The sequence below is a fragment of the Mizuhopecten yessoensis genome, unplaced genomic scaffold (assembly GCF_002113885.1).
Source record: "Mizuhopecten yessoensis strain PY_sf001 unplaced genomic scaffold, ASM211388v2 scaffold3459, whole genome shotgun sequence".
Taxonomy (NCBI): Eukaryota; Metazoa; Mollusca; class Bivalvia; order Pectinida; family Pectinidae; genus Mizuhopecten; species Mizuhopecten yessoensis.
In genome coordinates this window covers 1287334-1304925 of record NW_018405055.1, presented here as the reverse complement: position 1 = coordinate 1304925, position 17592 = coordinate 1287334, and the positions used below count along the sequence as shown (strand labels likewise).

Below are 17592 nucleotides of genomic sequence, written 5' to 3'. Positions count from 1 at the left end.
CTAGAATTCATTCTAGAATTTTAGTTCCTCATTAAGACGACAAGCGGCGCTCCAGTCATAAACGATGTCGAAATCGCGATCGGTAAAACTAGCATAGCATGGAATGAACACGCAATAGATTTGTAAACGAGTGAAACAATACAAATGAACATAGAATTAATACAAATGAACATAGACTTACATTCAAAACCAGAAGTAACTAATTTTATAACTTATTAACTAGAGAAATAATACAAATGTACATAGAATTAGATTCCAAACCAGAAGTAACTAATTCTATAACTTATCAACTAGGGAAACAATACAAATGTACATAGAATTAGATTCCAAACCAGAAGTAACTAATTCCATAAAAAATAATTATGGCGGGGATCCCCTTCCATAGCAATGTAGAGTATGTACTGTGTATGATTTAAATGATGTTGAAGATGAGTTTCATTTTATGTGGAAATATCCATGTAATTCTGATTGCGTGTTAAAATTTTGAAATATTAATTTGTGTAAAAAAAAAAAAAAGTAATTACTTAATATAAATAAAACGTAAATAACACAAAAGAACTAGTCAGTTTGGCCAAATATATAAAATCGGCAATGTAAGAAGAGCCAATTTACTCCAGTGGTGGCACTCTCCGTACTGTTTGTATGGTGTTGGTATTGTATTACAGCTGTATGTAAATATTGCAAAAACTGTAAATATATCACTTTTGAAACTGATGAGTCGAAAGACTAAAGGTAATGTAGAACTTGAACTTGAACCTGTTCGAGGGCCTAGGTGACCCTCATGGTGTTTAATAACATGCTGAAAATTTCAACTTGTAATAGAAAAATAAAAAGTGGATGGTATGTATTTATGACAAATTACCCTTTCCGGAATGGATATTATAGTATTTCGTGTGTCGTGTTTGTCTTAAAATAATTCCGTGTGTCGTGTATGTTTTTAAAGAAGAATCATTTTTCTCATACCTAAGAACCGAAATCCAAAATTTGATCAACTGTTATATTTTAANCACAGCTGAGAATGGGAACCAAATTAGATATAGACTATAGTTACTTTCCCGTTGTCTACCTATATATTCACCCTATCGTCTCCATAAATTAGTTGTGAGGTATAGCACAGACCACATTCATACATGAAATTATAATTATCCCTGTAAAACGTTTAATGACATTACTCAATATTGCAATATGATAAAACCAATGACTGTATAAGAAGCGGATTGCATATCTGCTGGACTAAAATCAACATAACATTCATTATGCATGAAATTGAAAGATCTCATTAGTTTTGCTCCATTTTATGTATTTCCCCTAAGATTACGTCGACTTGATATCCGAATGCCTGCTATCTGATTAAATTATCGTTATAGCCTTTCGTGTGATTGTTATTCAATTAGCTTTCCCTTAAAGGCCATCAATGACAGCAGAATACCAAACAGTTATCTCTGGTAGATTCGGCAATAGGAATTGTAATACTGCATCACACTGCGTGTTCGTACTGAGGGACTTAAACTGATAATACATATGAATCTGCTGTGCCCAATATATTTTAATTATCTCCCCACAAAAATACATACGTTGACGTCAAAAGGCCGGTTTAGGAATCGGACAACAAATGTCGGACACTGTGGGCCTTATCACAACTGCCGAAAAAAAGAGCTATGTGATCATACTTAATAAGTAATAAAAAAAAAGTATTGAATAGATGGTAATGAACTATAATGACGCATATTGCTGATACATACATATATTATGTGCAACAGTCTACGAATATACTAATGGAAGTACTAGTATTGCATTTGTTTAACTGTCTTGTTTTCTCTGTTCGTTGCTTTATCATTGCCATAGAAACCTTTCCTAAGATTCTTGTGGCAAAACCTGGTCATCAATTGTCGCTCTCCAAAAGGTGCGTTTCATTATTTACTAAAATTATATTAAATGTCCAGAAATGATTTTGATCACATTGAAAGTAACTCTTATCTTTTTGTATTGCGTAACATACAATTGGGACTCAACATGATGTTTTGCTGCAAGTAAGGAGTGCAGAGAAAATAAAACACTCCCTCCCTATGTATGTTACACTTTAAATCCAATTAAGGTAAGGAAAATGAAAAACAAGCCTTAAATACACTTTTATATGCATAAAACACACGATTGCACAGGTATTGTTAAACGAAATCCTGGCATATTCATTGTCAAACGCACGCTTCTAGTACCTTTCCTTCTTATCTTACTTAGACTTATTTTACTTTCGATCGGGAATATTAAGTTAAAAAAGGATATGGCCTGTATATCTAAATAAAATGATTTAAAATGATAAAGATAAGTCTTTTGATTATTACAATTTCCACTGTTAACTTTTTTAAGATACCAAATACATCTTTACATAATCTTACATGATCAGTTGCCAACATCAGAGATCCAATCAGAGTTAGAATTTTGTCTGTAGAGGAGAGCGATATAAACTACTTGTATGAAGCCTCAAGCCCGGCGATTTACTTACTGTTTTTCCCCATTACATCAATGTAACCCCAACTTGACATTGTAGTGCAATGGAATAGTCTACTTCTGTATTTGTGGTTTTCAGGATCAGGAGACGTTATTTATGCGACAAAGGGGTAATTTATTCGTATATAGTGTATTTCTTTTGATTTGATTATTAATTATTTATTAAGAGGTCTTCGGAAAAAAAGTGTTATCCGTTGACCTTTACAATGAATAAATCATTGCTCTTTGTTGATTGCCATGCTAAATTTCCCGATATTGACAGATTACAGAGGTACAGAAATGTCGAGGATGGCTGCTTACTCAGAGCAGTATATATGTAATGGTTAACACGCGCATCCATGTAATCGATATCCGGAATCAACCCTTTAAAGGCGTCCATTCCAATCCACATAATGCATTGTAAAATGTCGACAGGATCTATCAACGTCTGGCGCGAATGGAAGTCATTTGATGCATTCCATAGGATACTTAATTAGTAACCGATATAATTACCAATTATTACACCATCGGTATATATAAGCATACTTAGGGGAAGGGGAACACACTTTGTATAAATGGTGGGTCTGCCCCCCCCCCCCCCCCCCCCCCTTGGGGCTGAGGGGCGGGCCCTATAGGGGAAATATAGCTAATTCTTTAAAATCAATTAATGGTGCACAAAAAATGTGTGATATTAAATGTAAACAAGGAACAGTGTTCCATGAGATGATATGATTTATTGGTGTGGTCATGTGACAGATTTGGCAATATATACTGCGAGGAATTCCGCTTCATTTTTATATGAAATAACAGACGACCAACCATGACTATTTTATAGCAAGGAAGTCTATCTAACTGCCTATGGTTTAATCTCCAAAAAATACCGACCATGACATAACGTATCCAAACACAGAATTCTGATATGACCATGACAAACATAAAATATATAAACAAGTGTAAATACAATGGCACTTTAACGGTATTGTTTAAATTGGTAAGTCAAAGAAATAGTTCATAAGGTCTTAGCGTTTTCTATATAAGCGTATCTTGTTCTATGTAGTCCAAAGGTCTTTTATCGATGTCTTCCTCCATTATGTGTCATTCCTCTTCTGGAATAATGTCACATCAGTTTATCCTAAGTAATAAGTTGTTTCCGGATGTTTTATCTGTTTGCTCTTGAAGAAAAACTCAGAAATGTGATGTGGATTTTATTTCCCGGGTCCATATTACAATAAACACTGAATTGAATGTCTGCATGTTTGGAGTGCTATTTTGGAGCAAGGCTGGTGATCAAGGCAAGTTCTTCCGGTGTTCAGTAGTTTTGTTTTTTGGTGTTTTTTTGTATATAGACATATATTAAAATGTGTCACATGCTATATTTTCGACTCTCTTGTAAATCTCTTAAAGCAGACACTTATTAATGTCGCAAACGATTAAAATCGTGCCACCAGAAAAGTATACTTCTTGATAAGTTTATCAATGTTAGGAAATAGTTTACCTTAAATTGCAGAGAGTAGCATTAAATTATGTCGAACGCTACCTGACTGAAGAGGATTTACATATATATTTTTCCTAATGGTATTCTTTTATGAATCGATTACCAAGTGAACACTCTTTTGCTGTTGAATTTTTATGGTAACAACTTCCCCAAAGCACAGAGTATGGTAATATAACAACAGCACAAAAAAATGAATCCTTTTGTGTCGGTCCATGAGAGAAAACTGGAAAAGATGGTGTAGCTACTCAAATAAAGACCGTGCATTTATTTGGAGCAATGCATGGGTAGCACTATTGTGTTCGTGACCCACCCGCGCGCGACCGACGTCTATAGGAAAAAGTCACGAACTCATACCGGAGGACCCGAGAAGATCTCCTTCGCGTCTCACGCGCAACGAGGAAACTATATAGTTTTATGTCGGTTAAAAGCTCTGTAGAGATTATGTTATAGGTCTCACATACATGTATAAGGCGTGTATAATGATAGGTTTCATGAACGTTTCATAATCTATTTTTTTATGCTCACCGACTCCAGAGACGTATATACTACAGAGATTGGAAACTGCCTCTTTCTCATACCGAAGCGCACCCGTGTCGGGTAGTCTATTTGGATGACATCGATTTCATTGCAACGGCCTACGATATCGTTAGAGGATTTCCGAAACGCAAATTACAGCGCCCATTACTCGTCATCGATTATTTGTATGTTAAATTTAGATCATTCTTAGAAGGCCCTTTTCAACATAATTTAATTAGCAATATTTTATACTGTTGTCCTTAATTTAGAAGTCCATCTTAATACTGAAATAGATGTTTATAATTTTAAGAAATCTATAGGTAAAGAACGCACATCGTGATATGAGGGCGACTAATTAGTGAGTGTATATGCAATTTATAATTGCTACCTATGCGAGTTCAGGTGTGAATTTTGCAGGGTGTGTCTATATGTCGTGAACCTTTATCTAGAATTGTAATTAGCCAGAGGAGTAAGATTACACTTACTAGTAAACTGATGGAGAATTTTTTTTAAAAACCTCAGAGGCCATATCTTTCATACGTTTTACAAGTAAAAAATCAAGTTTGTGTTGTCTAAGAATATCAATGACTGGGGAAACATAATCATTTTCAATAAAACGAAGTGCTCGTTCCTGAACTTTTTCCATTTTTCGAGTATTTGTCAATGTACAAAAGTGCCAGGCAAGTGGACAATAGTTAAAATTTGATAGAATAAAAGACTTAAAAATGGTAATTTTTCCTTTCTTTGTAAGATTGTTTCCTAGTCTTTTTAAAACAGCAAGTTGTTTAGCAGCATTTCTGCAAAGGCGAGATATATGTACATCAAATTTAAGAAGAAAGTCAATATCCACACCTAAAAGTGTCACACTGTCTTCACAAATAATCTCAAGGCTTTCAATATTAAAAGATTTGATAGTGTTACTATTCTTTTTGCCAAAACATATTGCCTGAAATTTCTCTGGATTGGCCTTCATACCATTAAAATCAAACCATTCTATAAGAACTTTGCTCTCTTTTTCTAAACAATCTTTCAAATATAGATAATTGTCACAAATCTTAGAGAGCGTGTTGTCATCTGCGTAATTGTATAAAATACATTTATCTACAAAGCTAAAAATATCATTCATAAAAATATTAAAAAATAGAGGTCCTACAATAGAACCCTGGGGGACCCCTTCTTTACATCAGTCCATTTGCTTGTCTCTGGCCCCAGTCTGACCTGCTGTTTTCTGCCACTCAGGTAGCTGCTGATGAAGTCAATAGATGACTAACCCAGTTCATAAGCTTTGCAGCTTCCCGAGTAGCAGCTTATGAGGAATGCAGTCAAATGCCTTGGACAGGTCCATCAGGATGGCTCCAACATGCTGATGGTTGTCTATGACCTGCCTCCAGTCCTCAAGAGCAGCAGCAGCAGCAGCTCGCTGCCAAGAAAGGACTAAAAAATGGCTTAAGATATTCACTCAGTTGGTTATGAACAAGCCTTTCAAAATATTTTGACAAAGAGGGTAAAATACTAACAGGCCTGAAGTTACTCTTTTCCATAGGATTGTTTGTCTAAAAAATTGTTAAAACCTGTGCCTTTTTAAGAACACCAGGGAAATGGGAAACAGTTACACAATGGTTAAAAAGGGATGTTATGACAGGATTAAAATATTCTGTACCAGCTTTTAAGATCTTGGCAGAGATACCATCAAAACCTGTTGCTTTTTTCACAATCAATGATGAAAACAGTTTCTTAACATCATTCTCTTCTACGTGCTGAAAGTTAAAAACATTGTTTTCATTTTCTCTACAGACAGAACTTTTAATGTTAATAACACTCAGGTGGTCTGTAAAATTAGACACGCCCTCTGGATCTTAACCAATATCATCAGCAACTGTAGAGAAAAAATCATTAAAAACATCACACACTTCACTCTGTTTGAATACAATGCATTCGCTTTCTTCTAAAATGATTTTCTGGTCATTAAAACATTTGTTAGATAAAAAGGGCTTAACAGTAGGCCCAAAAATCTTTAGAGGCTGGACCTCCACCACATCGTTCTTGAAAATAGAGCCTTACAGACTGTCTACGGAGTTTCTCTACATAATTTCTGTAGGCTTCCCAGTTAGCAGCTGTTTTGATGCGGTTGTACTTATTTCCTTAAAGGCAGCTTTTCTAAGATTACTGTTTAAAAAATGAAGTTTATTTACACGAGGTTTGCGCTCTTTAACAGGTAAATGTACATCAACAACTTCTCTTATCAATTTATCATGAGCCCAGTAAATATCCTCGGTATCATCAAACACATATGCAACATGAAAAGGAACATTTGATAAGTCAGAGTTAAAATTATTCTGTTCAAAGTTTTTAAAACTACGGAATTTACTTTTTACCCTAGGCAAGCAATGTGCTGTGCCTTTTATAACAATTCCGATAAAATTGTGACAGTCACTTAGACCACAGTTAAAATTGATAGGCTTAAAACAAAGACTAGGGCAATTTGTAAGGATGACATCAACTAACGCAACTAACAAATAGGTGTAAATTGAATAAAATGCTCATTTCGATGCTCCTATAATGAGGCTTTATCGTGAAAACGTCCTTTTCTCTTAAAACTTTATTTAAGGATTAACTTGAATATATTTTTCATGTTATGGAGAAATAACACAAAAAAACCGGAGTGTACTCTATATAAACCGCGAAGCGGTTTATGATGAGAGTACACTCCGGTTTTTTGTGTTATAGCTCCATAACATGAAAAATATATTCAAGTTAATCCTTATAATTTAATCTACTGTACACAATCCCTGTGGAAATCCACTTTTATTGATGGACTCTTTTCTCTTAGAAATTATTGCGCTGCTGTATCAACCAATCAAAAGCGACGTTACAAATGGTGACGTCATTTTTTTACGTTATGGGCTGATAACATAAATTTTAAAGCCAATGGAAATGCTTGTTACAAGCAAGATTAAATTACTACGGTATGTCAATTAATTTTCAAAATATTTTATGAAGTCGATATATCAGAAGAAAAAGAAAAAAAATGTAAAATTTAAATCACTGAACCGATTTAAAATTGACCATCTAGAAAAAAACGGAGTTTAAACGAAAACCTTGCCTTTTTTTCTCTGTATTATAATGTAATGGCTGCCAGTGATGACTTCTCATTCTCAGATGAATTTAGCAATGTTGTAGTTATTTTACGAAGCTGAATCCAGAGAAGCGCAACATAAAAAATATTTTTTAATATATATCACCGAACAGATTTAAAATTGACCTGACAGAAAAAACGGAGTTTAAACGAAAACCTTGTCTATTTTTTCTCTGTATTGTAATAAAATGGCTTTATATGTCTCTGCCGACTCTAATAAAATTTATCTTGTCCTACCTGTGAACGTCGGGTGATGAGGTATGATATAAGACTTTCTGAAACCTTATGTATGTTTTTCTGTCATACGTACGTTCAACTAAGTGTTATTTTTGTACGAACTGTGGATGTTTGTGTCATATTATGTATTCACATATGTGTTACATGTGAGGTGAACAACAACTCGATCGTAAACATTCAATAGCCTGTTTAATTGTAATTTCCTCGTTATGAACAAAAATAATGATATTATTATAAATACGGACGTGTTTGCCTTTAGTTATTATTTCATGAAAGGAATTTATCTTCCAAATGGTATACATATAACCACGGAATTCCGTGATATAGCATACATTTCAACAAATGTCTGTCTGTCCAGAACGACTTTAATAGAAATGGGCCAAACTTGTCCCGGTCTCCCCTATATTTAGCAAAACCAGATCACCGACAGCCCGAGTTTCCTTTGGCCCTGACACCACTATAGCTGAGACTTAGACATTTCGACAGCAGATCATGACCAGTGTCTGGTGCCAATGTCTGGCGTGGCACCAGCCATCTATCTGTGAAATATCTAAAGGCTGGTGTCAGGACCAGAGAAACTTGAACCTTGCCCCTCCCGCATTTCAAAGCCATTTTCGTCACTGTGGAGTACATAGAACTCGGCTAGTAAAGGTAGTTTTGTTTTTGAAAATTACTCAATGAAAACTATCTTGTTAAGTCCATGGAACCTTGCATGATTTTTAAGACTGATCCTGAGAATACATAGATCAGCTATTTAAAAAAAAAAATGGGTGCCTAATGGTTACTTATAATTTGTGTTAACTATATATAACTTGGACCGAGGCTTCCAAGACGGGTACCAGTTTCTGACTTGGCTTTGAATTTAGAAACACCTTCAAACCGGAAGTTGACAGGTTTAAACGCAACCTCGCTATCCTATCATTACATTGCGTTACACGGTAAATATGTTCATGGTGTTGTCAGTGTACATGTAATTGTGGTGAAGTAATGTTTAAGTCAATGGTTGTCAACCACTTCAATAGTTACTATTTCTTCTCGTCGTTAGGGCGCATTTGGCAATGCCGTTCCATGTGGCAGGTCATTTTCACAGGGGCTCGGTTTCGGATACTTTCGGTTAATAATATACACACCAGTAAATAACAGCAACACTTTTTATCCGGTGTTTATACTGATTCTAAAACCTTATAAAAATTGAGGTTACCAAGGTTAAAAAACACCTCGGTACCCTCAATTTTTAAGGTTTTAGAATATGTATATATTTACTGGTGTGTATAGGTTTATTATTAACAGAGAGTAACACGAAACCGAGCCCCTGTGGTCATTTTAGCACATAATTATGTACTGCCGTAAGTCAAACAGGGGATCCAATCACAGACATTAGTTGTTTTCCTTTCCATACTGTATCGTCAATTTAGTATCAGGTAGGGAGGATTTACTGATAACTTCATGTGTTCACATATTTACATTTAAACACTAGATGCAGATGCCTACAGACTACCACAGACTTTGGCATCTAAATCCGTTACAGTATATATGGCTGTGGATAAATGGAATCTAACAAGTGAATTCTCTTCACCTGGTACTGGAGCACCGGCATATCTGGCTAAGATAAGTCAAATAAAACTCAATCTAATTAAAATTATATCTTCACATCGCTCCCGTTTACTGATATGTCGCTTCAACGCGACATATCATCACATAAAATAAAATTATATCTTCACATCGCTCACGTTTACTGATGATATGTCGCGTTGAAGCGACATATCATCAGTAAACGGGAGCGATGTGAAGATATAATTTTAATTAGATTGAATAAAACTTAATACGTTTAGGGTAAGGGTACCCAAAATGGAAAAGTATCCAAAATGGAACACTTTTGATATATATGACGCAGCCTTTGTTTTATTTTGCAATAAAAATGAATGGTGTGTATTCTCAATCAAAATTTATATAGTTTTATGCATTTTGAGTAAATATCATATCTGCCTATACCTCTTAAACATTTCTCATAACTCCATTGAAATATCAAAAAAATGAAATGAAAAAAAAATTCCTGGGAAACAGTACGATGCAACAACATAAATATTCTATCACATTTCTAAACATGAAAAACTATTTGTTCTAATGAATATTTTAGGGAATAAATGAGTAAAATTTGTCAGAAACTGTCAAAACGATTTTTGAAATTAAGAAAATTATTTGAATGCCCGTCAATTATTTTCGTAAACTGACTTATATGATGAAGTGTTCCATTTTACTACAGATCGAGATAAGAAACTGCCTCTTTCTCATACCGAAGCGCACCCGTGTCGGGTAGTCTATTTGGATGACATCAATTTCGTTGCTACAGCCTACGATATCGTTAGAGGATTTCTGAAACGCAAATTACGGTGGCCATTACTCATCATTGTATACAATAATGTTACAAAAATGAGAAAAATTGTATGTTAAATTTAGATTTTTCCTAAAAAAAAATTTCAACATAATTTGATAATTAATATTTTTATATTGTTGTTCTTAATTTTAGCGTCATCAAATAATTACTAAACTTGATAATTAATATGAGAATGAATCGTGATTTCAGAATGGAATTTCATCACTGGCAGCCATTACATTATCCTCAGGTTACCGGTTTCCGCGCACTTAAGAAGCATCCACGATTTCGTACTCATATCGACAGAAAACTGTTGAATACGGATGACTGTCATAAACATGTATACAATCTACTAATGGAAACAAAAACTAGCAACATAAAACTGTATTTAAAAAAAAAAACCAAACAATCTTTAACAAATTTCTCTCATCGGAAGTAGCTGTCATATGTTTCCTTGTGTCTATTTTGATTTAGTGTTCAAAGAAAGATAACTCAAATACACTAAAAAGAAATTCTCTACAGTGACCTGCAAGAACAAAAGCTTCGTTCGGAATAAAAAAATATCTTTGATCGTCAAATCAATTATCAAAATTTATTTATTATTATATTTATTATATTTATTTAGTTATAATATAGAATCTGTTATTTTTTTTCCGCAGTCTTATATCGGTTTTGGTTGATGGTAAGTTTTTCTCCTTTTGTTCTGTTTAAAATTGGTGAAAATTGGAAGTTCAATGCATTACAAGGTTTACGTTTCCTTGAAAACACAGTTTATCGATAAAAGAATGACTTCTTCGCTCTTCGGGGGTGGAAAAAAATCGGTGAGGAGATGTGACCTCATTTGCATACGACATTTCGTACGTTTGTCAGACTACAAAATAGACTGGTTCATGAATGAAATATATCACCTTTTTTTTTAGGTATGGGTTCATTTTGAGCAAGATAAAAAGTGCATTAAGCAGAACTGCATATTTTTGCATGTTTTTCAATCAGTGATTAATTCTTATGTTTTCTGGACGAACTTCCTTTAATTTTTATGTCAGTTTACAGGCGATGGCCAAACGTCTAAAATATCCTTGTGTTGTGTCCAGCAGGTCACGTAGTTACGAGATATAGCTTGATAAAATGACTGCGCGGAAATACATAATGCACGAAAACTGATGACTAGACGATATAATACAGAAAAAAATAGGCAAGGCTGTTTAAACTCCTTTTTTTTAATCTGTTAGGTGATTTATATTCTACAATATTTTTTTGTTGAGCTTCTTTGGCCAAGGGGACTCAATTTTGTATAAATGTTGGGGGTAGAGGGGCGGGGCCCAATAGGGAAAATATAGCAAATTCTTTAAAAATACTTCTACTTCTGTAGGAATGAAAGGATTTGTTCCATATTTGGTCAGAAGCATCCTTGGGTGAAGGGGGACCAATTTTGTATAAACTGTGGGTCTGGCCTGCCAGGGGCCTGAGGGGCAGGGCCAAATAGGGGAAACATAGCAAATTATTCTTTAAAATCCTCCTTTTTTTTTGTAGGAATGAAAGGATTTGGTCCATATTTGGTGTGGAGCATCCTTGGGTAAAGTGGAACCAATTTTGTATAAATGGTGGGTGTGGCCCCACTGGGGCCTGATAAACGGGGCCCAATAGGGGAAACATAGCAAATTATTTTTTTAAATCCTTCTTCACCTGTGGGAATGAAAGGATTTGGTCCATATTTGGTGTGGCACATCCTTGGGTAAAGTGGAACCAATTTTGTATAAATGGGCCCCCCTGGGACTTGAGGGGCGGGGCCCAATAGGGGAAAGAGAAGTAAAACCTTTATAATCCCTCTTTTACCATAGGGGTTAAGGGATTTTGTCCTAATTTAGTCTGGAGCATCCTTTGGCAAAACAGACTCAATTTTGTATAAACAGCGAGTGTGGCACCCTCTGGGGGCAGAAGGGATGGGCCCAATAGGGGAAACATAGCAATTCTTCAAATACCTCTTGAGGTCATCACAGGTGTGAAGGTGACTTACCTGTGAGGAGATCTTACGGGAGATGAACTAAGGGAGGCAGGTGCGACTAGGGGCAAAAGCCTTAAGGGATCGGTACTGGTAATTGTAATCTAACTCTTCTGGCTAATTAAAATTCTAAATAAAGGTTCACGACGTATTGACACACCCTGCAAAATTCACACCTGAACTCGCATAGGTAGCAATTATAAATTGCATGTAAACACACTAATTAGTCGCCCTACTCATAAGTACATAACACGATGTGCGTTCTTTACCCATGGATTGCTTAAATTTATATATATCTATTTCAGTATTCAGATAATTAATTGATGGGTTCCGTAAATAAAAATAGTGTCCGATACTTATGTAACTTGAAATTATAAAACAAAATCTATAACGAAAGCTGATACCGCCTATATGTGCAACTGCAGCCCAAGTCTTGCGACGGATCTCCGAGAACAATAGGCTCATGCGTGCGTTTGCAGATCTGGGCGAGTTGCAAATCTCTGGCTTTATATGTCTCTGCTCTGACCAGCTAAAAATTCCAAGTGAATCTGATGCACTTAAATGAGCTCTATAAATAGACACACATGCTGTTGGTACCCAAGAAATACATAAGATGAAGGCTAAAGGCATGTATTGTATAAGAAATATTGATATTTTTCTTTTAAAACTGTTTCATTTTGGGTACAATTTTAATTCATTTGGTAAATGTTTCTATGGTTCTTTCTTTTCCTGTCATCATGTGTCCCTTATAAGTAAAAAAGTATAGCCTGTGTCTATTCAATATGGGTCAATGTCTTCCCGAAGATGCCTCAGCTGTGCTTTCAGAAGATATTTCTGAGTAGAAATGATAACATGCAGTGAAAGTTTTTTATGTGACGAGAGGGAGTGAAATATTTAGCGTATTGGGAGAGAAATTGTTAATTTTCATATGTTATCATCAGATACAGAGGTTAAAAGATGCTGGTACCGGTACCAAAAATTGCAACAAAGAAAATCAACAAAGTCATCAGAAATTGAGTTATTAGATAGAAACCTTTCGTTTTACCGACTTGCCTGTTTGTCCACCAAAATTTTAATGAGCATAAGGAAATTGCGACCATGGTTGATTAGCTTGTTTGTTTACATTTGTCCTTTATATGTATACCGGTAGTCATATTTGACTGTATAGCCAAAATCTGCCTATAAAGCCAGATTTGCCAGTGCTCCAGAACCTGTTCACTTGGTGTCAAACACAGGCTGATGCTGATGAAATAATTTTTTACCTATGGGTTGAGATATGAGCTAAGTATAGTGACTTTACCAAAAATATATGTATCGTATGAGCATGCATGCCATCCAGTCACCACCTGTGCTCAATGTTTCTGCACTAAAGAGGGTGCCAGTAAAGTAGTATTTTCCCTCATATTCATTTGTTAATGCTTTCTATTCCTCAGGCTTGTTTTCCTTTTCAGGAAATCCTTGTCTCATAACTTTACCTTGGGAATCATGTGGGTCTCCCAGTGCACCAATGCACCTTCCCCACCCAAAGGAAACTGGTTACAATGTACACTAAGGGGTCTAGTTCGAAATAACATGACAATCACCTTCTCTTTTGATGGGATGGAGAAAGACTGCTCCATTAATAATTAAAGAAACAGATACACAGCTAGGGCTCACAGGATCATGAGACTGCCACCAATTGTAACATGCAAGGATGCACCCATCCAGCGACTGGCCATGCTTAACATTGGGAATATAATTGCACTGTATATAACCTGATTTTCCTTGGTTGCTACATATGTGTACAATTAGTGATAAGTATTGCCTTTAGACTCAAAATACAGTGATAAGCTATAGATATTATGTTACTACCTAGTTGCTATGTTTTAAGAATCTATACAAGTCTAAACAGATACCACAATGCATATGGTGGTTAGGGGCTTTCAGATGAGCCTTCACAAAGCAATAGCAGAAGTCAAATAGAATATTCTTTGAATTTGGAGAGTCCAAACATGTGCCAAATAGAGCTATTATTTTAAATTTTTGAGTCAAACCTCATTATTGAGACTCAATAACATACTTCCAATGGTGTACAGAAAGCTCTGGTAGGTGTTTATTTTTCTTTCCTACAGTTTTCCTGTTTATGGGGGAGGGGTGGTCATAGTCGGTGGCTTATGGTTCTATTTTAATTCTACTTACAGATGGCAAATGTGGATGCATCCTCTAACCACTCGCAGGATAAAAATGATGATGAAGATGATAACGAGGCAGAAGATGAGGGACCGTATCTCGGTCGTGATCTCCATGAAGGAATTCAAGCCTTGTACCACGATAAAAGTTTAACTGATGTAACTATCGTTGTAGACTCAGAAAAATTTCTATGTCATAGATTAGTGCTAGCCGCGCTGTCCCCATTCTTCCGTAGCATGTTCACAAGTGAATTTAAAGAAAAGTCCCAAGATGAGGTTGAATTGAAATGTGTCACTGCATCTACTTTCAAGTGCATACTAGACTACATATATGCCTTTGATGAAGTAATTGAAAATGAAAATGTACAAGATTTGCTTAAAGCTGCATGCATGCTTGGAATAGGATCTCTTCAGTATGATTGTGAGAATTTCATTATTGACAAGCTGACCTTTGAGGACTGTGCTTCAACATTGAAGTTTGCGAAAGCACATTCATGCAGGAAACTGGCAGATTCCTGTCTAGAAAAACTGGGTGAAAAGTTTGATACATTCAGAACATCTGAGGATTTTTTGAACCTGGACAAGGAGGATATTATTGAAATGATGAAAATGGAAAGTCTGATTACCTCTTCAGAGGAGAATACTGTTGAAGCTGTCATGAAATGGGTGTCCAACAAAAGTGAGGAACGTCAGGTTGATGCTGTTCTATACGATGTTTTGGAATATGTGAAGTTTCCACTGATGCAGGCCGAGTACTTATTTGAATTGACAGAACGTTACCCAGTTCTCTGTGAAAACTGTCGCGTGCGAAGTTTATTGGATGAGGCCAAACTCTATCACTGTGCTGGAGTGAGACGTCATGAAATTTCTTCACATCGAACACATTTCAGGAAAAAAAGTAAGCTTGCAAATATCATGTTCAGTGTCAAGTGTGACAACACACCATCCTTGTATGCCTACAGTTTCCAGGAAGAAAACTGGGGATTCCAGCGCTTTACAAGTCCAACAGCATATGGTCTAGGAGCTGCTTCTTGTATCCACGACAATGATTTGTATGTCCATGGTGGAGTAGCAAACTCACGTGGACAGGTACAAAAGTTTATTTCACTGACAAACAATTGGGCGAAGTGTCCATCATCAGGGAAACGCATGTATAACCATGCTTTAGTCTGTGTAAAACACTGCTTATATGCTATTGGTGGATGTGAGGTGGAACACAACCGGGTGATGTCTGGGATCATGGAGTTTGACATCCATAGCGAGTCATGGACTGCTGTGACCAAAGCTGCTCTCCCCTACCCAGTACACACTTTTAGTGCAACAGCCATCGATAGAAAAGTCTACATTTTTGGTGGGAAAACCAGAGAAGACAGTGCTTCCCTTAGAATCCAATGTTTTGACACAGTTTCCAGACAAACAACAGTGTTTGGTGACTTACCTATACCTGTTGCACTGAGCGGCGCTGTAACTGTTGACAAGACTGTATACCTTGCATCTGGGGCAGGGGAGATAATCCAGTGGACACCAGGAGATGGAGGACTGATCATCAAGTCTGTACTGAAGAAGGAGAGATTGAAAGAACGTGGTACACAGTTGGTGCATCACAACAAAAAGTTGGTAGTCTTTTCTGCTTTTGATTATGAAGAATATGAACCCTTGCCAATATCAGAAAATTGTCTTATTGATTTGGAAACTGGAGATATTGAACATCCATGGATGAACTTTCCGGAGCTGTCCACCTGGGGAAGGGCCGACAGGTGCAAAATGCACTTGTGTGTAGCCCCAAGATCCTACTTCATGTCACATCTGGATGATCCTAATCCAGATGATGAAAGCAATGATGAAAATACAGAGGAAGACCAGAGTTAGAATTGAAAACTTCTGATGTCATTCCATGAGCTATTCAATATTTTGGGAATATGATCTTGAGTAACTTGCTAACATGCCCCCACCCCCATCTTAAAAACATTTTAAAGAGTAAATGTAAGATCCTGATTTTTCTTCTAATTTGACAACAGTAAATTGTATTTTAAATGTCCTTATTTTAAGGAGGGGGACAGTTTTGAAGTTGAGATTTATGAAAATAAAAGTTGTGTACACCACAGGTGCCTGTTGAAACTTAATTAAGTGTTGAAAAATCACATCCCTTCAACATACAAGTATTTCAGCTGACATTTATGTACACAATCTGTAAATCAGAATGCTGTGGCATAACATTTAAAACTATTTTTAAGAAAATAGAATTAGTCTCATTGTTATAAGATCTAGATATATAATACATCATTGGATCACATTTGTGAAGAGACGAAAACAATTGTTCCGTTATATAAACGCACTATAGATGTATGGAATTGATTTACCTTATCTTTACCTGTGAAGTATATGAAGCATTGGAAATCATTGCTAGGTGAAACCTCTAACTGTAGATTACATTACGTAGTCACATAAGCAAGCTGTCTGCACACACAGGGTCTTGTTGAGTGAGGTTGGGGTGACTACTACCAAGACAAATATGTTTGAACATATGAACATATGAACATATGAAGACTGAAAATCAACAATTTCATGAAAATGTTGACATGTGAGTTTTCTAACTAGTCTTTGTGATCATAATGGTTTTATTATGATAACATTATGGACCGTTTTTACCCTAGATCATTATAATTAATTTTAATGAGCTGATTAATTACCATATTATTAAGAGTCAAAAGTTTATGCAGCATAAATGAAATGATGAAGTGGATTCAGAAATCTAATTGAAGACCTCCAAATTAGTGACCAGCATAACAATACTATCTTGGCTGTTGAACAGAACCTCTAGACCTACATGTGTTAACCTATATTATTATACCTCTACTTTATTTACTCTATATAACAGTAATTGGTTAAATCGAATATATCCCCACTTTTGCCTGACTGTGTTTTAGTCCTGTGTGTAAGTCTGGGAACTAAACCACACTTACACTCTGGTGTTTCCGCCGAGCCAATCAGACGAGAGGTGGGGAAGCTTGTTATCGAACTTGGAAGCGACTCACGAGGTGGGAGGAGCTTGCTACCAAACTCGGAAGCGACGTGCGAGGTGGGCGGAGCTTGCTACTTAACTCGGAAGCATTTGGCTCCATTGCCATCAAAGGGATAGTTGGGACGTGAAGCTATACAGCTTATGGTTTACAAATATTTTCT

The 17592-nt window shown here is 36.0% G+C and overlaps 1 protein-coding gene across 4 annotated transcripts; it reads left to right on the top strand.

The window, feature by feature from the left end:
* The first annotated feature begins 8737 nt into the window (after positions 1–8737).
* LOC110447592 (kelch-like protein 24) lies at positions 8738–17549 on the top strand. Of its 4 annotated transcripts, XM_021493382.1 has the most exons (3): positions 10482–10492; positions 10902–10924; positions 14422–17549. In XM_021493382.1, the coding sequence occupies exons 2-3, from the start codon at positions 10922–10924 to the stop codon at positions 16276–16278; spliced, it is 1860 nt and encodes a 619-aa protein (XP_021349057.1). In that variant the 5' UTR covers positions 10482–10492; positions 10902–10921; the 3' UTR covers positions 16279–17549. The 4 variants fall into 4 exon arrangements, 3 of the variants coding, with proteins under 3 accessions (XP_021349058.1, XP_021349057.1, XP_021349059.1); XM_021493383.1 differs by lacking the exons at positions 10482–10492; positions 10902–10924 and adding an exon at positions 8738–8806; XR_002462616.1 differs by lacking the exons at positions 10482–10492; positions 10902–10924; positions 14422–17549 and adding exons at positions 8750–8806; positions 9346–9486.
* The last annotated feature ends 43 nt before the right edge of the window (positions 17550–17592 follow it).